This window comes from Oreochromis aureus, linkage group 14, assembly GCF_013358895.1.
Source record: "Oreochromis aureus strain Israel breed Guangdong linkage group 14, ZZ_aureus, whole genome shotgun sequence".
NCBI classification, from domain to species: Eukaryota; Metazoa; Chordata; class Actinopteri; order Cichliformes; family Cichlidae; genus Oreochromis; species Oreochromis aureus.
The window spans coordinates 14,955,031-14,976,134 of record NC_052955.1 but is presented as its reverse complement, the minus strand read 5'-3'; the positions used below and the strand labels follow the sequence as shown (position 1 = coordinate 14,976,134).

The window sequence follows — 21,104 nt, the reverse complement described above, 5'->3', positions numbered from 1 at the left end:
TAATTGAAGCAACTTTTCTCCTAAACTTGAAATTATAAGTTATCCATCAGAACCTAAAAACGTAAATGCAGTCGGTTGCCTTGAGTTTCTGGGTTTTCGCAACAATTTTTTTTTACAGTGTACATTTTTCAAAAAATGCCTCTCTGTGCAAAATGGGTTCAAAAACATAAACAACTGTGGGATACTGTTTGTCCGTGATTTGGACAGGAGGAACAAATTGTGGCAGAGCAGCCTGATATTATTTTTATCCCACTGTAACTTCACTGTATAAAGAGCTAACATCTCCAAAATGTCAGGAGCAGTTGGTCATTATAAGAAGTGTTTGTGAACTAAAAATCAAGAATGTGGGATACTCTTTGTTGGTGATTTGGACAGCCCAGCACGTGCTCCTGATGCAGGGGAAACAAATTCTGTCGTGGATACCTACCTTGCCACTTGTTCAGGTGAAGCCAAAGGCAAGATATATTTTCTAGTATTTCTAGTCTTGGAAGGAAGTTGGTTTGGAAACATATTTGGTGATGCTTCATCCTCTGCTTTACGTTTGTGTGGGAGCCCCGTCAGAAACCTGTCCATTATGCTAGCAGTGTCCAAACGTTCTTTTTTTCAGCACAGCGCATCACCAGGACTGAACTGCCAGCCATGCAGAATCTCTATAGACAGCACTGCATGAGGAAGACCCAGCGGATCCTCTCTGATCCCAGCCACCCCAGCCACAGACTTTTCACACTCCTGCCGTCCGGCAGGCAGTTAAGGAGCATTCAGACCTGCACTAGCAGACACAGTGACAGTTTCTACCCACAAGCCATCAGACTTTTGAACTGCTGACATGCCCCCCACTTTGGGAACCTCTGGTTTAAAGTGTTTGTGAAAAAGTTGAGCACTTGTGGAGGAAAAAGTGATTACACATTTATCTCTTTTATTTAAAGGATCTTTATTTTTCTTTCAACAGTTCAGTTATAAACGCCACAGCTGTCTATTGTTTAAACCTTACAAAGAGTAAACAGGAGGTCTTATTTGGCAGCATTAATAATATTGTTACTCCTGCACCACCTACTGTCCAAGTATTTTGAAATGAACATTATGATATTTTTTTTTTCTTTTTAGGTAGAAAAAAACTGTGAGTAATAATTTTTCTCCTTTAGCATTTTTGTTGTAATGGTCTGATTCTTATATAGCACTTTTCTACTCTCCCAAAGTACTCAAAGCGCTCTATACAACATGCCCCATTCACACAAGCACTTTCAGTGCTTCCTAGTTAACATTCATACAAATTCATGCCTAATGATACTTGGCATGCAGACGTGAGGAGCCAGGAGTTGAACCACCAACCTTAAAATCAGTAGATGACCTGCTCTACGTCCTGAGCTGTAGCCACCCTGAGCTATAGCCACCCTCTGTCTGTTCCTGTTTCTGCTCATGCTTGGCCAGTTATATTAGAACATTATCTATTCATTATCTGAGCTAGTTAATTTAGTCAATTCAGTGAAAGCATCCTCTTGCTCTCTGTTCAAAAATGTCTTTCAGTCTATCTGTACCCATGTGCTCACTATAATGAAAACGCCACTGATCTCTGGTCAATATCCTGCTTATTTTAAGAATGCTGTCATCTAACCACTTACATAAAGATAAAACTTAAGTTCTTGTTTGTGCTGCTGACAGATTTGTGCCTAAGGTAATGGAAACTCTTGGTCTCCTTGTCACGTTTCCTAAATCTCAAAGAAGGGTCAAATGGCTGTAGGTCAAAAGAGGTTGAAAAAAAAGAACAGAGAGCTTTTGCAACAGTGGCCGCTACTCTGGAGCTGTACCTATCTAAGGCTAAGATCTCTGAACTTGCCAGTCTCTTTCAAAACCAGCTAATAACCCCCTTTTTAAGACTTACTGTGAAAGATCCACAACAGAGCCGAACGCGGTTTCATCCTTTTCAGCATACTTTTATTAACTCTCACGGTTGCTGTCTTGCTACATACACACAGCTGCAGCTTTTCAACTTGCAGCTGAACACTCCACCAACAACAGCAACCCTGCAGGATTTAGTTCAGCCTTTAAGGTGTGTCCACCTCCCCTGCAGCAGCACTGCAGACCACGCCCTGGCACACTTGCATTTGGTTAACTTTTGTTTTTAAGTTTTAAAATTAGTTGTGAAGTATTTATGATGTTTATCTTGAAAGGTGTGCTTAAATAACATTTTACTTGCTTAGGTACCATGTTAGAACAACCACAGGACTATTAATTCTTGATTGAAAAATATAACATTTGAAATTAACAAAAAACACAAAAGTACTGAGTTCTTGTTGATAACTAATTAACTTGTAGTGTTATCGAGGTCTACCTGGATACAAACGTAATCTCAAATGACATGTACTTTAGGTCCTGCCACTGCTTCTTGTTTTTCCCTTATGGGTGGTATGCAAGATTAATCAACGCAGCATGTCAATAAAAGGGAATGGCAAAACAATAAAACCTAACGACTAGGCTCAGAAAGTCAGAAAGCTGTCATGTGGTCATTATTACAAACCAACTTGCTCTTATTCATTTTGCTGTATTCCTGCTTTTTTTCTGCTGTAGCCTCTTCTCTGTTTCACTCCTCCTGTCAGTTACAGAGACAATTTCATCTAAATGGCATGCACAAGAGTGGAGATGTCATTCTGGGTGGACTGTTTCAAGTCCACTTTTTTTCAAGTGTTGCTGACCTGTCTTTTACCTCACAGCCACAGCAGCCTACTTGCCATGGGTAAGTATGTTAGGGAAAAAAACAAAATAAATAAATAAAGAAACTGTGGGGATCAGTGCCATATGTATATATATGTATATATATATATATATATATATATATATATATATATATATATATATATATATATATATATATATATACATATGCCATATGGCACATATATATATCTATATAAATAGATATATATATGTATGTATGTATTCATACATCTTGAATGAAGCATCTTCTTTGTTATTTTTCTCATTTTAACACATCCCTTTAATTGTTGTTACTTTGTAGCGCTATTTTTGTAAAACAAGTTCTGTTGTACTTTTAATGCATGTATTCTGCCGTATATTTCAATAGTAATCTTTCTTTTGTTAGATTTTATGATCTTGGATTTAGGCATGCACAAACCATGGCCTTTGCTATTGATGAAATCAACAGAAGCTCCAACCTGCTACCTAATGTCACTCTGGGATATACTCTTTATGACAACTGCATCAACCTTGGAATTGGATTCCGTGCCGCATTGTCATTAGCTAGTGGTCAAGAGGAGCATTTTATATTAGATGATACATGTGTTGGAAATACTCCAGTCTTAGGGATTGTTGGTGATTCTCCCTCTGCACACTCTATTGCTATCTCTAGCATTTTAGGATTGTACAGAGTACCTATGGTAAGTCATCTGCTTAATCATTAAATTGTTGTCTTGGATTATTTTGATTTAATTTAAAGTTTAATATCAACCGACTCAGTCAAAATGACAAAATTAAAATAGGCAGTCAAGTCTTTCGATGTTTTTCCAATATACATTCTGTATCCTTCACAGGTGAGTTATTTTTCAACATGTTCCTGCCTGAGTGACCGTCAAAAGTATCCTTCCTTCTTTAGGACGATCCCAAGTGATGCATTCCAGGTGAAAATGTTTTAGTAAAATTTCGATTAAAACTTGGATATTGTGATTTTTCACAGTTACTCTTAATATTGTGTGGCATCAGAAAAGATAATCATGTGGTGTGGTCCCAAATCCGATGAGCAGCTAATCCACTGAAAGAGGTTTTTTATCTTTACACTGATGTTTTAATCTGTATTCACTTAGGTTCGTGCTATGATTCAGATTCTAAAACATTTTGGCTGGACTTGGGCAGGTCTGCTCGTCACTGATGATGATTATGGACTCCATGCAGCAAGATCCTTACAATCTGAGCTCAGTCTGTCTGGTGAAGGATGCCTGGCTTATTCCGAGGTTTTGCCCTGGGACAAAGACACAGATGAACTCAGGAGGATTGTGAATGTGATGAAAACCTCTAGAGCTCGAGTTGTCATTGTCTTTGCACATGAGAGTGTCATGATAAACCTTATGGAAGAGGTTTGGATTCAAAATTTGGTTATTGCTGGGTTTGAAGATACTTTATAAAACGTGTGTTTGTGTGAATGGGTAAAGAAAATTTGTCTTCTGTAATTATTTTGCAAAATCAGCAACTACTTGAATTGCATGATAATGTCCCTAAAGTATTTTTTTTTTAATTTCAATATCACTTTAAACATTTGGTTTATTACAATGCACAGGTAGTGAGGCAAAATGTAACTGGCCTACAGTGGATGGCCAGTGAAGCCTGGACAGCAGCTGCTGTGCTCCAAACATCTCACCTTATGCCATACCTGGGTGGTACACTGGGTATTGCCATTCGTCATGGGGAAATACCAGGGCTCAGGGAATTCCTGTTAAAAATACATCCCACTCTACATTACAACAATAGCTATGGAAATAGCATGGTGAGGTTTTTACCTTTACTATGGTATGTGCAAGAACTAGATATTATCATAATTCATATTTATAAAATCTACATATTTCAGGTGAATCAGTTTTGGGAATTCACATTTCAGTGCAAATTTTCACCAGTTCCATCAGGCTGGCTGGAAGATGGAGGGGCGGTATGCACTGGAAAGGAAGATCTAGAAAAAGTAGACACTGAGTTCTTGGACATTTCCAGCCTCCGGCCTGAGTACAATGTGTACAAAGCTGTGTATGCCCTTGCACATTCCCTTGATGACATGCTGCGTTGTAAGCCAGGAAGAGGGCCTTTCACTGGAGACAGCTGTGCCACTCTGCAGTCACTGGAGCCTTGGCAGGTGTGATATCAATTTGCCCTCCACCTATGAATAAATGGTTTCCTTGTAATTACTTTCAGGGTGAAATTCAGTGTTTAATGAATTTAGATCAAAAAGATCATTGACCTGTGTACGTACATAATTTTATTAGTGACTTATCTTGCAAATTTCTATATTATATGTATAATATTTTATTTCATTATTGAATACAGAGTGCCACTCTTTGCCACTCTTTGCAAAAAATAAGTTAATTCTAATAGATCCCTTTTTTAACAGCTTGTTTATTACTTGGAAAGGGTGAACTTTTCCACTTCATTTGGTGATCAAGTGTCATTTGATGAGAATGGTGATGTGGTGCCAATTTATGATGTGATGAACTGGTTGTGGCTCCCTGATGGAAGCACTAAAGTTCAGAATGTGGGTGAGATTAAGGGGTCAGCTTTCAGAGGTGAAGAACTCATACTTGATGAAGACAAAATCTTCTGGAACTTTAATTCCAAAAAGGTTAGATATGTTTTTTCAGACTTTTTGTCACATGTACAGTAAATATTATTCTGGCAGTCAATATTTAATTTTGTCCAATAGCCACCTCGATCAGTATGCAGTGAGAGCTGTCCTCCTGGTACCCACATGGTGAGAAGGAAGGGGGAGCCCAAATGCTGTTTTGACTGCATCCCTTGTTCTGAGGGAACAGTCACCAATAAAAGCAGTAGGTGTTTATCTTTCAACATGGAAAATTTAATTTCTTTGAAATATAATATCCATTTTACTATCTTGCCCTTTTTTAGATTCATTTGAGTGCACCAGTTGTCCAGAGGATTTTTGGTCAAACCCCAAACGTGACCACTGCGTTCCCAAGAAGACAGAATTCCTCTCCTACCATGAGCCTCTGGGTATTTGTTTGGCAGCAACTTCACTTCTGGGCACATTCATATGTGCTGTTGTTCTAGGGATTTTTATCTACCATCGCACAACACCTATAGTACGTGCCAACAATTCAGAACTTAGTTTCCAGCTATTGCTGTCGCTCAAGTTGTGTTTCCTGTGTTCACTGCTGTTCATTGGACGACCCAGGCTGTGGACATGCCAACTCAGGCATGCAGCATTTGGGATAAGCTTTGTGCTGTGTGTCTCATGCATCTTAGTAAAAACCATGGTTGTTCTGGCTGTGTTCAAAGTCTCCAAGCCAGGAGGGGGAGCCAGTCTGAAGTGGTTTGGTGTTACGCAGCAGAGAGGAACAGTTCTGTTTCTTACATCTATTCAGGCAGCCATCTGCACTGCTTGGCTTGTCTTTTCCTCTCCATTTCCACATAAAAACAGCCAGTATCACAATGATAAGATCATTTTTGAGTGTGCAGTTGGGTCCAGTGTTTGTTTTGCAGTGTTATTGGGTTATATTGGGGTGCTAGCTTTCCTTAGTTTTCTAATTGCATTCCTGGTGAGGAATCTCCCTGATAGTTTTAATGAGGCCAAGCTCATCACATTCAGCATGCTGATCTTCTGTGCTGTGTGGGTGGCCTTTGTACCTGTTTATGTCAGCTCAACTGGAAATCGTGCAGATGCAGTGGAGGTATTTGCCATCCTGGCCTCAAGTTTTGGACTCTTATTTACACTGTTTGGACCCAAATGTTACATAATCCTGATGAGACCAGAGATGAACACTAAAAAAGCAATAATGTGTCGTGGAAAAGAATCATAATATTTTTTCCATATATAGTAGAAAAGTACGTGCAGAAAACTAAATAAAAATATATATAACACATTTAACCAAATATACTGTACCTTAAAAAAATTATATACATTTGCATCATGGAAATGAGAACATAGAAAAACAGTCAGGAGAACATATTAAAACCTTTTTTTTCATGATCCCTTTAAAAATTTTAAAAAGGCACTTATATTTTCAAATGCTAATATAGATTATGTGACTTATAATTGTTAAATTTCCCTTATACATAATTCATAAAATATTTTGTCTAAATAAACAAACCTCTAACTATAGATTCTTCCACGACTCATGGTATATTTATGTATAATTAGCATATCTGGAGTTATGGGATTATTATTTATCAGTAACTGATGACTGCTAATAAAAATATTGGTCAATTTTTTATAATGATTGGACATTACATCACTAAGGATATGAGTTTCAAAGTATCAAAATGGTAAAAACACGTCTAACTAAAAAAGCAAGAATCCACATTTTTAATATATATTAATTCTATGCAAGACATATATATATATATATATATAATGGCGCGTTTGTCAGTGCCAGAAAGTGATTGTCTGTGATGAAGAAATCTCAGTACACTCCACAATTCACTGATCACGTTAACTCAGTTGATAAACATGTCGAGTTCACTAGAGAGGATATGAAAAATGACATTTTAAAAGAATGCAAAATTTCCATTAGTAACAGGGGACACTGGAAGTCGAAACAAACACGTATGGATCAGTATTCAAAGGTTTACTCTCAACATCCACTGGCGCACAAACAGTATACAGTCTGTAGCTACAGTGCTACAGATGCAAAGACACAGTGTGCAGGTAAGAAGAGTTAAAAAACAAAACGAGACACATTTTCTGAAAACACAACATCTCTGTGGGTTTCAAACCACAACACTGGCTTCACCAATGATTGGTCCACCCCAACGATTGTGTTCCTGGATACAAACAGAGTAATATAGTTTATGTCTAAGTGCATCTTAGAAGAACTCAGATTACATATTCTCCCCCTTAGTTTACATGCCAGATTTTTCAGCTTCCTCTCACAGTCCAAAGACATGCAGTTAGTGGGTTTATGTTAAATGGTGTTTCTAAATTGCCCATAGTTTTGAGTGTGAGCAGTTGTCTGTCTTCCTGTGTTAGCCCTGCGTAAAACTGGTGACCTGTCCAGGGTGTATCCCGGTTCTCACCAAATGGTAACAGGGATAGCCTCGTAAATTGGATAAGTGAAAGAGAGAATGGATTACACTCGAGTGGAGAATACATTTCATTACAGTAGATGTCTTTTGGAAAGTGCTGTAAGTTTAAGGATATAATTTCTTCACTATTACCTTCGTCAATACCATGTGCCAATGCAGTCCAAAACACATACCCAAACTCTTTCCCCACAGAAAACGATTATCTCTTTAACAGTGCTACAACTTGAGTGCATAAAACTTATGCTACTTTGGCTCTTCTGAATAGGAAAGGCTCAAATGAGACGTACTTGACTCCCTGGTGTAATTCTTGCATAACAAACAGATAACAGTAACCGTAAACTGTAGAAGAAATGGCATTTCATTAATTTAGAAGATCTTTATTACAAAGCACTTTGTAAATCTAGGACATCTTAATATTCATCACTGATTGAAGAAAATAAGAACAACCCTGGTTCTCCTTCGGCACTGTAACCAAGGCGCCAAAGAGTCAGACACCTGTTGCGCCAAGCATTCCTTTCAACTTAACTATTCATGACTTCATGATTTTCTTCACAAATAGAATTTTAACCCATCCATCGTTCTATTTTCTTCCGCTTATCCGGGGCTGGGTTGCGGGGGCAGCAGCCCAAGCAGAGAAGCCCAAACCTCCCTCTCCCCAGCCACCTCCTCCAGCTTATCCGGGGGAACACCAAGGCGTTCCCAGGCCAGCCGAGAGATGTAATCTCTCTAGTGTGTCCTGGGTCTGCTCCTGGGGCCTCCTCCAGGTGGGACATGCCCGGAACACCTCACCCAGGAGGTGCCCAGGAGGCATCCTTATCAGATGCCCGAACCACCTCAACTGGCTCCTTTTGATTTGGAGGAGCAGCAGGCTCTACTCTGAGCCCCTCTCGGATGGCCAAACTTCTCACCCTATCTCTAAGGGAGAGGCCGGCCGCCCTTCGGAGGAAGCTCATTTCCGTCGCTTGTATCTGAGATCTCGTTCTTTTGGTCACTACCCACAGCTCGTGACCATAGGCGAGGGTAGGGACCAGAGATGGGCAGTAACGCGTTACTTGTAACGCGTTACTGTAATCTGATTACTTTTTTCAAGTAACGAGTAATGTAAGGGATTAATATTGCAAAAGCGGTAATTAGATTACCGTTACTTTTCACGTAGGGCGCTGCGTTACTGCGTTACTAAAACCGTGATTTTTTTGCGAGCGTCTCATGACAGTGGCGTAAGTGAGTGCGACGTTCGTGACAACAGCTGTCTGCAGATCATAATATATCGAAAAGGGACAGAGTGTAGCATGCAGCGTTTAAAGCGTGGAAGTACTGACCTTATTTTGAGTTTGATTCCATAAAAAGTGACAAAAACATTAGTGTCCGTTGTGTGTGGAAGAAAACTTCTTTTACAGCGAAAAAAACCCTAAACTTCCAAGCAAGCACCGAGTATACTACGACGTAATGTGAAATTCACAGAGAAACTCATGGATTCTTCCACTGACCGCTGCAGCACACCTGCACCAGGGTAAACCTCCGCCTACCCCAGTCCTGCTTTACAGGTGAAAATAGAGCAACAGGACCGCTAGTCTTTGATTTTATTTATTTTCTGCTGTGTTTTACTTGCATCTATTTGAAAGAGTGAGTGTAAACACAAAAAAATATTTTATTTTATGTGCTGGAATGTGCAGAAAATAGGTTTAAATGTTAAACAAATTTCTTCCAGTCAGAGAATGTTGCATATAATTTAATTTTTGCTTGATGCATAAAGTTAAAAGATTAAAACTAATAAAACAAGTTTTAAAAAGAGACTTTTCCATTTGATTACATTTTGTATGATGAATTATGCAGAAAAAGTAGAATTGGGCTGAAAGATCTATCGCTTTATCACCTATTCAGGTTGTAAATCGTGTTTTTAAAAAGTAACTAAGTAATTAATTACTTTTGAAAATAAGTAATCAGTAAAGTAACGGGATTACTTTTTGGGGGAAGTAATCAGTAATTAGTAACTGATTACTTTTTTCAAGTAACTTGACCAACACTGGTAGGGACATAGATCGACCGGTAAATTGAGAGCTTTGCTTTTACGCTCAGCTCTCTCTTCACCACGATGGACCAGTACCGCGTCCGCATCACTGCAGCCGCAGAACCAATCTGTCTATCGATCCTCAGTTCCTTTCTCCCCTCACTCGTGAACATGACCCAAGGTACTTAAACTCCTCCACTTGGGGCAGGAACTCATCCCCAACCTGGAGTGGACACTCCACCCTTTTCTGGCTGAGAACCATGGCCTCAGATTTGGAGGTGCTGATCCTCATTCCCACCGCTTCACACTCCCCAAACCGTTCTAGTGCGAGCTGGAGGCCACCACCCGATGAAGCCAACAGAACCACATCACCCGCGAAAAGCAGAGATGAGATACTTGTTTATGATTGGTGTCAGTGATAAAGGCTTTGGTTTCATTGACACTTATGCCTGTTTGATGTGCAAATTGGAGTGGGTCAAGCTGTGAGTTGATAAGGGAGACTATGTACTTTTTCACAAGTTCTCTATGGCTTTCATCACATGGGCAAAGTGGCTCCAGCTTTCTGGAGGTTATCTTGCTACTTATCGATAAAGGAGCATGAAAAAATATGGGAACAGGTAAGCTTGTCATATTGTTGTAAGACCTGACACAACACACACAACTACACATCCAGACACTGTTTGTGCTTATGATTTCACTTAATTCACTCTGTAACTGGATCCACAGGCTGACTTTCTCTGTGTGCCTTGCTCAGGAGCTCTTACGTAGTCTTTCCGGCTCTGCTCGTCCTCCAGGTCCTAGTGTGCTACGGAAATAAGGGAGGCATGATCAGATAATGAGTACCAGCCACACTGACTAGCCTCACAACCTGCCACATCGCCTGATAACAGCAACTTGGGTTTGAGGGGAAAACCATGGTAGTGCAGAACATGGACCCATGAGATGCCACCCTTCACACCAAAGAAAACAAGGTAGTGTTCAAGGGTCCTCACCAACTGCTGCTTGCCTTGTTCTCGACCTGAGCTGTCTGACCACTTTTCAGCCTCATTTACTCCACCAAGTCTGAAGATTGTAATGTTAAGCTTAGCCATTTCTGCTGGTGAACTCTCGGGGCACACTGTTGCTGGCCATCCTATTTAGCCAAAATAGAAGCTTCTAAATCAGCTAAGTTCTAAAGCAGGGTCTGCTGGCTAGACATCATAAGAAGCTGAAAATTAAAGGACAAAGAGCTTTTAAAACCTCTAGACTCTGGGCTGTCCCTGTCTAAGATGAAGATCTCTGATTTTGGTGGTCTCTTTTTTTTCAACTTGCATTTGGTTAACTTTTCTTTTCATGTTCTGGAATTAGTTGTGAAGCATTTTGTGAGGTTTATTTTGAAAGGTGCTATTAAATAACATTTTATTTACTTACTTGCCACGTTGGATCAACTACAAGACTTCCTTTATATTGACTAAAAAATATAAAATTTAAATGAACAAAACAAAAACACACAAAAGAGCTCATTCCTTGTTGATAACTAATTAACTTACAGTGTTATCGAGGTCTACCTGCATACAAACGTATCTCAAATGACATGTCCTTTAGGTCCTGCCACTGCTCCTTGTTTTTCCCTTATGGGTGGTATGCAAGATTAGTCTACACAGCATGTCAATAAAAGGGAATGGCAAAACAATAAAACCTAACGACTAGGCTCAGAAAGTCAGAAAGCTGTCATGTGGTCATTATTACAAACCAACTTGCTCTTATTCATTTTGCTGTATTCCTGCTTTTTTTCTTCTGTAGCCTCTTCTCTGTTTCCCTCTTCCTGTCAGTTACAGAGACAATTTCATCTAAATGGCATGCACAAGAGTGGAGATGTCATTCTGGGTGGACTGTTTCAAGTCCACTTTTTTTCAAGTGTTGCTGACCTGTCTTTTACCTCAAAGCCACAACAGCCTACTTGCCATGGGTAAGTATGTTAGGGAAAAAAGCAAAAACCTAATAAAGAAACTGTGGGGGAATCATTATTAATATCCATCTTATATCTAGAACTCTCCGCATTAATACATTTGAAAAAATGCTTGTGTCTTGAATGAAACATCTTCTTTAATTGTGGTTTATAATAGTATTTGTGTAACATGTTTTCCAAGTATTCTGTTGTATTTTTCTTTGTTAGTTTTTATGAACTAGGATTTAGGCAGGCACAAACCATGGCTTTTGCTATTGATGAGATCAACAGGAACTCCAACCTGCTGCCAAATGTAACTCTTGGATACACTCTTTATGATAACTGTGTCACACTTGGAATTGGATTCCGCGCAGCATTGTCATTAGCCAGTGGTCAAGAGGAAAAAATTATATTAGATAATAGATGTACTGGAAATCTCCCAGTCATAGGGATTGTGGGTGATTCTTCCTCTACACATTCTATTGCCATTTCCAACGTCTTAGGTTTGTACAGAGTACCCATGGTAAGTGGTCTTCTTAATCTTGTAATACATACCTTGTATAATTTGATTTAATAGCAAATATAAAGCCACTTAATAATAGAGCTAACATGATAAAAATAATAAAGGAGTACAGACTTTGGATATTTATCCATAGTGTGTATTTTTCACAGGTGAGTTATTTTGCCACTTGTTCCTGCCTGACTGACCGTCAAAAGTATCCATCCTTCTTTAGAACAATACCAAGTGATGCTTTCCAGGTCAGCAGCACAATTTCACATTTGTCACTAAATTATTATAAAATAAATAAATAAAAAAGAATAAAATACCTGTTTTTTAACAGAATGTATAATGATGTAAAATATTTTTTTCTACCTGTGTGCTGTGGAAGTTGATCTGCAAATACTGCTATGAAAGATTTTTTTGTCTTTGCGCTCACCCTTTAATTTGTATTTACATAGGTACGTGCTATGATTCAGATTCTAAAACACTTTGGCTGGACTTGGGCAGGTCTTCTTGTCAGTGATGATGATTACGGACTTCATGCAGCCAGATCTTTGCAATCTGAGCTCAGTCTGTCGGGTGAAGGATGCCTGGCTTACTTCGAGATTTTGCCCTGGGACAAAGACATGGATGAACTCAGGAGAATTGTGAATGTGATGAAAAAGTCCTCAGCTCGAGTTGTCATTGTCTTTGCACATCATAGTCGCATAGTAAACCTTATGGAAGAGGTTTGGGTTTAAAACAATTTAATTATTACTAGTTGCAAGAATATAGATCATTAGAATGTGCAAAACATGTTTTAGATGTCTGTGTGAATGTGTAGTAAAAACTAGTCATGTAGAATTAATTTGCAACATGAGCATCTACTGCATCTACTGTAATATTATGTGACTAAAGTAGTTTTGAGCTACAATATCACATTACAGATTTTGTATAATACAATGCACAGGTAGTGAGGCAAAATCTAACTGGCCTACAGTGGATGGCCAGTGAAGCCTGGACAGAAGCTACTGTGCTCCAAACACCTCAGCTCATGCCATACCTGGGTGGTACACTGGGTATTGCCATTCGTCATGGGGAAATACCAGGGCTCAGGGAATTCCTCTTACAAATACGTCCTGACCTACATCACAATAACAGCTATGGAAATAGCATGGTGAGAGCTGAACTCTTTCTTATCGTATGTCCAAGATGTATATATTTTCATTTTTTGTAAAAACCATTTTCAATAAATTTCAGGTGAATCAGTTTTGGGAATTCACATTTCAGTGCAGATTTGCACCAGCTCCAGCAGGCTGGCTAGAAGGTAGAGGTGCATTATGCACTGGAGAGGAAGATCTGGACAATGTGGACACTGAGTTTTTGGATATTTCCAACCTCCGGCCAGAATACAATGTGTACAAAGCTGTATATGCTTTAGCGTATTCCCTTGATGACATGTTACGGTGTGAGCCAGGAAGAGGACCTTTCCGTGGGCACAGCTGTGCCACATTGCAAACATTGGAACCGTGGCAGGTTTGATATCAAATTGCACTCCATTAAATGAGAAAATCTTTTGCTCTATAATTACTTTCAGAACAGAATGTACACAGTAGAGTAAATGCAAAAGACTAACCATGAAAAACTTTGAAAGAGCTAAAAAGATGTTTTCATCCTTCTGAACTGGAGTAATGGTTAATATATTTAGATCTGAGAGATAATTAACCAGTATGCATATACAGCAGTATTAGTGATGTGCTATCTTTGATTTTGAGTTAGATTGTAATAATTTTATATATTTATATAAAACAGATTTAATGTTATATTTGATTATTTAATACCAGGTGCCACTGTTTGCACTATGAAAAGTAATTTATTTATTATAAATCCCTTTTTAACAGCTTGTTTATTATTTGGAAATGGTCAATTTTACCACTCCATTTGGTGATCAAGTGTCATTTGATGAGAATGGTGATGTGGTGCCAATTTATGATGTGATGAACTGGATGTGGCTCCCTGATGGAAGCATTAAAGTTCAAACTGTGGGTGAGGTTAAGAGTTCAGCTTTCAAAGGTGAAGAACTCATACTTGATGAAGACAAAATCTTCTGGAACTTTGAATCCAAAAAGGTTAGATATGGTTTTTAGACTTTTATATTTTGGCACATGTATAATATATGTAATTCTGGCAGGTAATATTTAATTTCATCCTATAGCCACCTCGATCAGTATGTAGTGAGAGCTGTCCTCCTGGTACCCACATGGTGAGAAAGAAGGGGGAACCCAAATGCTGTTTTGACTGCATCCCTTGTTCTGAGGGAAAAACCACTAACAAGAGCAGTAAGTTTTTATCTTTCAACACTGCATATTTAATTTGATTCATATTAAACATAGTATGTATGATACCATCTTCCCCTTTGTTTTTTTAGATTCCTTGGAGTGCACCAGTTGTCCAGAGGATTTTTGGTCAAATCGCCAGCGTGACCACTGTGTTCCTAAGAAGACAGAGTTTCTCTCCTATCATGACCCTTTGGGTATTTGCTTGACAGCAACCTCACTGCTAGGAACATTTATATGTGCTGTTGTTCTAGGAATCTTTTTCTACCATCGCAGAACACCTATAATACGTGCCAACAATTCAGAACTTAGTTTTCAGCTATTGCTGTCACTCAAGTTGTGCTTTCTTTGTTCACTGCTGTTCATTGGACGACCCAGGCTGTGGACATGCCAACTCAGGCATGCAGCATTTGGGATCAGCTTCGTGCTGTGTGTCTCATGCATCCTGGTAAAAACCATGGTTGTTCTGGCTGTGTTCAAAGCCTCCAAGCCAGGAGGGGGAGCCAGTCTGAAGTGGTTTGGTGCTATGCAGCAGAGAGGAACAGTTCTGTTTCTTACAGCTATTCAGGCAGCCATCTGCACTACCTGGCTTGTCTCTTCCTCTCCAACTCCACATAAGAACACCCAATATCACAATGATAAAATCATTTATGAGTGTGCAGTTGGGTCAACTGTTGCTTTTGCAGTGTTATTGGGCTATATTGGGGTGCTAGCTTTCCTCAGTTTTCTAATTGCATTCCTGGTGAGGAATCTCCCTGATAGTTTTAATGAGGCCAAGCTCATCACATTCAGCATGCTGATCTTCTGTGCTGTGTGGGTGGCCTTTGTTCCTGTTTATATCAGCTCACCAGGAAATTATGCAGATGCAGTGGAGGTATTTGCCATCTTGGCCTCAAGTTTTGGACTCTTGATCACACTGTTTGGACCCAAATGTTACATAATCCTTTTGAGACCAGAGTTGAACACAAAGAAAGCTATAATGGCTCGCCGCAATGGATCACAAAAGATTTTCCATATACAGTAGAATGTATCTGTACAATGTCCAGATATTTTTTTTATTTAAGATTAGATGCAATTTAACTAAAAAAAAATACACTGTCTAAATAAACAAAGCAATAAATATGGTTTCATACTGTTATGTTATATTCCAGGATATTTGGTCTGGAACTGATGTTCACTGAGAAAGATACAGTGGGGCAAAACCGTATTTAGTCAGCCACCAATTGTGCAAGTTCTCCCACTTAAAAAGATGAGCGAGGTCTTTAATGTTCATCATAGGTATAGCTCAACTCCCTCCAGCTTCAGACAACAACAAGAAGCCCCGCTCCCCTTCCTGCACACAGTTCTCACTTCTTCCTGCATCACAACCAAACATATATCTTTAAAAAACAACAACAGCCAACCTAACACGAGGGGGGGGTGGTGGTAGAACGCAGCTCCTGCAGGGGGTCCCTCTGTGCAGGCTCATGGGGGCTTTGAACACCTACCCTAGAGAAAGAGGTAGGCGTTAAAATCCAGAGGGATTGTCCTCTATAGCAGCGGTCCCCAACCTTTTTTGCGCCACGGACCAGTTTAATGTCAGACAATATTTTCATGGACTGGCCTTTAAGGTGTTGTGTACAACAAAATAAAATGATACGACCAAGACAAAAACTGTTGTATTTTGCAGATATAATATTAAAAGCAAATTCACTGTGTAATTGTGTAACTTTATTAGCAGTGTCCTCCTATTAAGCGCCAACAACATTGAGAGTAACATTCTTGTCAGTTTGTGACTTCATGTAACCACCCTCTAATGCGTGCAGTTTCCTGGACCTGTGACCTACCCGCTGCTTGGGATGTGCGTGAGTTGGAGTGAGAAAGTGGAGTACGAGTGTGAGAGAGCCTTCCCTTTCCCGGACTTCCACTTTTGGACACTTGGATCCCTGGATTTCCCCCATTGTATATACTGTGCACCTGGTGACTGTGTAAATAAAACTTTGTTTGAACTGAGAATCCCGGTCTGTGCCTGAGTCTCCTTTACCACACGTGACAGAATCATCCAGCCACGAAATGGACTCAGCAGATTCAGCTGCTTCAACCCCTACCCTCGCCACATTGGCAGCTATGATGGAGTGTCATGACCAAATGTTTGCTCACAATAGAGGAGAACTTGTGAACCTTCCAAGATGCCGCCAGTGTGCTCGGCTTGCCGTCTCCGTCCTCGTCTTCTGTTGCTTTTCGTCCTTTTGCTCTGTCAAAAGATTTATTCTAAAAGACACTTCTTCAGCTGAGAGTCTAAGAGTGAAGACACACACGCTGCAGTTTTTACTTGCAAGGGCGGTCACAGAACACTCACACCAGAGTGGGGGCCCTGTGATGTGCGCTCTGTTACCGCTCTGGTCTTTATTTACCGTATTTTCTGGAGCATAAGCCGCTACTTTTTTCTTAGGTTTTGAGCCATGAGGCTTATACAAAGGTGCGGCTATTCTGTGGATTTTTCTTCCACCACTAGGGGCACTCTAACCAGAATTAGAATAAAAAACAAGATAGATGAAAAATCAATGCAAAGAAGAATACGCTACTTTTTCTTTAGCAGATAGAACACGCACAACAAATTACCAACTGGTAGTTATTTTCAAATCCTCGCCCCTTCATCATGCAAGTTTTAAGTTGAAGGCCATCGATCTTGCTATCCAGGAGGGAAACCGCGCTGCTGCACGCAAGCTTAACGTCAATGAGTCTATGGTGAGACGTTGGAGGCGGCAGCGGGAAGAGCTCATGCAATGCCAAAAGTCGAGAAAAGCTTTCAGAGGACATAAAAGCAGGTGGCCTGAACTTGAAAATGTCCTGGAGGAATGGGTGAACACACAGAGAGCAGGTGGCCGAGGTGTATCCACTGTACAGATCCGACTGAAAGCCAAAACAATCGCCGCATGAAATGAATATTGAAGATTTCAAAGGTGGGACTTCATGGGTTTCAGCGAAGATGATTAAAGTGACTTGTGGTTTCAAATACAGGAAAAATGAAGGTAAATAAATAGCGGTTATTTTCTCTTGGTTCTGTTCCGTTTTAATCAGCAAAGTTGCTGCCGTGTTAAAAGGCATTGTTCGGAAAGAATCTGTTCAAGTACACACATGTACATTTACAGTACAAAATCGTTCTGTACATGCAGTAAATATCTAATTTTTCATCATAGATATCTGCGGCTTATAGCCGGGTGCGGCTTGTATATCTTTTTTTTAAAAATGTTTTTAAAAATAGAGCAGATGTGGCTTATTTACAGGTGCGCTCTATTGTCCAGAAAGTACGGTATATACAAAAGTAATACAACAGTGAATACGTCTATTCATAGGCAGAGGAATGTTAGTGCGTAGGGAGTGAAGATAAGAGCGGCTCAGGTGTATGTGCGTGCGTTGTGAGATTCAGAAGGACGCGGCCCCTCTTCTTGTTAGGGAGCGCAGATAAAAGTGTCCAGCTCTCCTCTTCCTGGTAGGAGTGAAACTGCTTGTTCAGCTATTATCACTGTGAGAAAGAATTTATAAAACAGAAACAGGTCTTGTAGTGGACAACAGTCTAAGTCATCAAAAGGTCATCATGCAGTATTCTATCATATGTAGACTTATATCATCAAACGTTTATACTGACTACTAAGTACAGTTTTCTATTGACATTCCCTCCTGTTGTCAGTATAACTTTTAAGTGAGACATCAGTATGTAACATCTTGTACATTTTCTGTCACATCATCATTAATCACACAAAGTCTTCATGTTCCAACAGGTCGGGGTCATCATCATCATTTGTCACGGCTATGTATGCAGCAACAGTGGAAACAATTATGTGGTTAATCATGAGTTTTAGACATGGCAGAATACATGTTACAAAAACACAAAATAAAAGTAAAAATACTCCAACTCCGATGAGTAGTCTTTTTAGCACCTGTAGCCAGGAGCCAGTGTAAAGCCAAGAAAACCAGTCACTTTTATTACTTACATAGTCCTGATTTTGGGCCTGCTGAATCTCTCTCAAGGCGTTCAGGGCGTCAGTCATGTTTGATGAGTGCACATTGTCTGATATGTAAGTGCAGCAGGTGTTGTTGAAGAGGACGCAAAGTCCCTCTTTTTCTGCTAGTATCTTGTCCAGAGCTACTCGATGTTGCATCACTGCGATCCGTAATGCATTGATTTCCTGATTCTGCTGTTCGTTGATCTTGCACGAAGCGTTCAGGAAAAGTCCAAAACGGTAGTCCAGAGTTTCAATCCTCAGCATGTTTTTTCCGGTTCCCACCCAGGGGAACAATGCATGAAGTACTTTCTGTCCAGTAGTCCATAATTTGAATTCCTCGGGTACGTCGCTTCCCCATGTGGTTTAATTTCAGGGAGTGTTGATCTTCTTTTCCGGCGTACTGTAGAAGTGGTGTTTACTGCGGTCATCCTGAAGGTGTGGTCTGACAGGAATATGGGAGCACATGTTCCTGTCCAGTCTGGGGGCAGTATGAAATATGCCCGTTGTCCACATAGCCAGGCCATTCCTTGCACCCAGTATGTGCCATTAGATGGTCCAGTCGTGTTCACAGGGGCACCTTCTCCTCCTCTGGCGGTCTGGTTGCAGTTAGTAGTGTTTCCAAGCGGTCTGTTACCTTTGTTTTGTTTATAACACATGGAGTGGTTCTTCCCTGGGGTTTGGTCCAAAAACACTGGGAAGTGGATGGATGTACTCCGGTTTGTCACATTGAAATTGATCCAGAAAAGTTGATCACATATTCCTTTTTCAAGTCCAACGTCTTCAATGATGATTTTCTTGTTTTCAGTTCTCCTTTCAGCTTCGGTTTCCCATGCTTGGAAAAATCTATACTCTTCTTTACGTTTTAATTTTTTCTTTGGGTCTCTTGTTAGTGTAATTTCTTGTTTCAGGGCAGCTCTCAGCTGGGTAACAGCTGAGGGATTGCATTTCCCTTCCCAGCTGCGGTTTTTAGCTTTTTGTGGATTTCTCCACCTATTTGCACTTATTCTACCTGCTCCGGCTTGCTGCTTTTCTAACCATTCCTCATCAGGTGTTAATTTTGCTTGTTTATTCCCCATTTTCAAAGATTTTGCTGGGCCGTCACTGGCACGCTTGACTTCAGAGTGGTTGCTGATATGCCCTTCTACTCCACTTCTAAAAAATGAAGCGGTATCAGTTTTACGAGATAAAACTCAACCGTTCTCCTTTGTCACCAGTACGTGAGCCTCAAGCAAAGAAAACAAATAAAATAGAAGTAGTTCAACAGCGTATTGTGCTGTAAAATCAACTTACTTCCAGACACATACACACATAGACATTTGCGCGCTTTTACAATTTGTTATGAAGTAATTACGGCTACCTCTAAAACCTAAGTCTAATTCGGTTCCTTACAGCAAATTCTAACCTATTTTATTTTTCTATTTTGTTTGTTATTCGGTTCATTATGGCGATTTCTAACCAAAATAGTGTTTCTCTCACCCTCAGACGTCTCACTGGCGGTTCGGATCATCAGACTGAATCCCACCGCCGTGGACCAGACTAAGAACACCGGCCCGAATCCGAATTTAACGGTCCGGGTCTTTCGGCCTCGTCTAAGAGGGCTGTGCACAGACTTCGGTGCTGGCTTCCCACGGCGTCAGGAATCAGTGCTGGATCCTGGAACAGAGTCACAGATAACACTTCTGATGTTTCTGCCCCGGCTACGAAGGACCAAAATAAATGTCAAGAGATTTATTCTAAAAGACACTTTGTCAGCTGAGAGTCTAAGAGTGAAGACACACACGCTGCAGTTTTTACTTGCAAGGGCGGTCACAGAACACTCACACCAGAGTGGGGGCCCTGTGATGTGCGCTCTGTTACTGCTCTGGTCTTTATTTATATACAAAAGTAATACAACAGTGAATACGTCTATTCATAGGCAGAGGAATGTTAGTGCGTAGGGAGTGAAGATAAGAGCGGCTCAGGTGTATGTGCGTGCGTTGTGAGATTCAGAAGGACGCGGCCCCTCTTCTTGTTAGGGAGCGCAGATAAAAGTGTCCAGCTCTCCTCTTCCTGGTAGGAGTGAAACTGCTTGTTCAGCTATTATCACTGTGAGAAAGAATTTATAAAACAGAAACAGGTCTTGTAGTGGACAACAGTCTAAGTCATCAAAAGGTCATCATGCAGTATTCTATCATATGTAGACTTATATCATCAAAAGTTTATACTGACTACTAAGTACAATTTTCTATTGACATGCTCATATGCTATTCTGGTGGCTTTGCTTTGATTACCTATGACCGGCTTACTCTTTTAAGTCTTCGCCCACTCCATACTTATGGGCTGGACCCATACAGATCGGAGCTGTGTTGGAGCGTCAGTGATACCATCTTAACGCAGACGGGTTCTCTCTCTGGTTCACGCTGCCTACCTCTGCCTCCTTTTCACCGGAGACGCCGTAGGAACCGGGGTAAACGCAGCAGTGTCCGTGTACGGATTAAGGCTCATCTTAAAGCACGGGTCGTGGCTGGCTTCGACTTCACCATCGGGACTCTCTGTCTTTCCTTGGCTTTCCAGGAGCAGTTTACCTTTAGACTGCTCAATCATCGATGGATGTGCCCTGCTGAAAGTCAGGCAT

General features: G+C 40.3%; 2 protein-coding genes across 2 annotated transcripts; both read left to right on the top strand.

The window, feature by feature from the left end:
* Positions 1-639: 639 nt before the first annotated feature.
* LOC116334881 (extracellular calcium-sensing receptor-like) lies at positions 640-6,527 on the top strand. The gene is made up of 10 exons (XM_039622353.1): positions 640-781; positions 2,566-2,731; positions 3,098-3,392; positions 3,546-3,632; positions 3,816-4,085; positions 4,286-4,492; positions 4,574-4,849; positions 5,105-5,332; positions 5,414-5,537; positions 5,617-6,527. Exons 1-10 carry the CDS (start codon positions 640-642, stop codon positions 6,525-6,527), a joined length of 2,706 nt encoding a protein of 901 aa, XP_039478287.1.
* Positions 6,528-10,616: 4,089 nt separating this feature from the next.
* On the top strand, positions 10,617-16,437 carry LOC116334871 (extracellular calcium-sensing receptor-like). The gene is made up of 11 exons (XM_039598261.1): positions 10,617-10,731; positions 11,543-11,708; positions 11,916-12,210; positions 12,360-12,446; positions 12,648-12,917; positions 13,139-13,345; positions 13,429-13,704; positions 14,070-14,297; positions 14,384-14,507; positions 14,597-14,701; positions 16,310-16,437. Exons 1-11 carry the CDS (start codon positions 10,698-10,700, stop codon positions 16,360-16,362), a joined length of 1,845 nt encoding a protein of 614 aa, XP_039454195.1. The 5' UTR covers positions 10,617-10,697; the 3' UTR covers positions 16,363-16,437.
* Positions 16,438-21,104: the final 4,667 nt, after the last annotated feature.

What these genes read in the sequence shown, in the direction of transcription:
- LOC116334881 (XM_039622353.1), top strand. Translation starts at nt 640, where the DNA reads ATGCAGAATCTCTATAGACAGCACTGCATGAGGAAGACCCAGCGGATC. An exon ending in GACCTGCACTAGCAGACACA is followed by an intron (nt 782 to 2,565) that starts GTGACAGTTTCT and finishes TTTCTGCTGTAG; the next exon opens with CCTCTTCTCTGTTTCACTCC. An exon ending in GATTGTACAGAGTACCTATG is followed by an intron (nt 3,393 to 3,545) that starts GTAAGTCATCTG and finishes TATCCTTCACAG; the next exon opens with GTGAGTTATTTTTCAACATG.
- LOC116334871 (XM_039598261.1), top strand. Translation starts at nt 10,698, where the DNA reads ATGAGATGCCACCCTTCACACCAAAGAAAACAAG. An exon ending in TACCAAGTGATGCTTTCCAG is followed by an intron (nt 12,447 to 12,647) that starts GTCAGCAGCACA and finishes GTATTTACATAG; the next exon opens with GTACGTGCTATGATTCAGAT. An exon ending in GGAACTTTGAATCCAAAAAG is followed by an intron (nt 14,298 to 14,383) that starts GTTAGATATGGT and finishes TTCATCCTATAG; the next exon opens with CCACCTCGATCAGTATGTAG.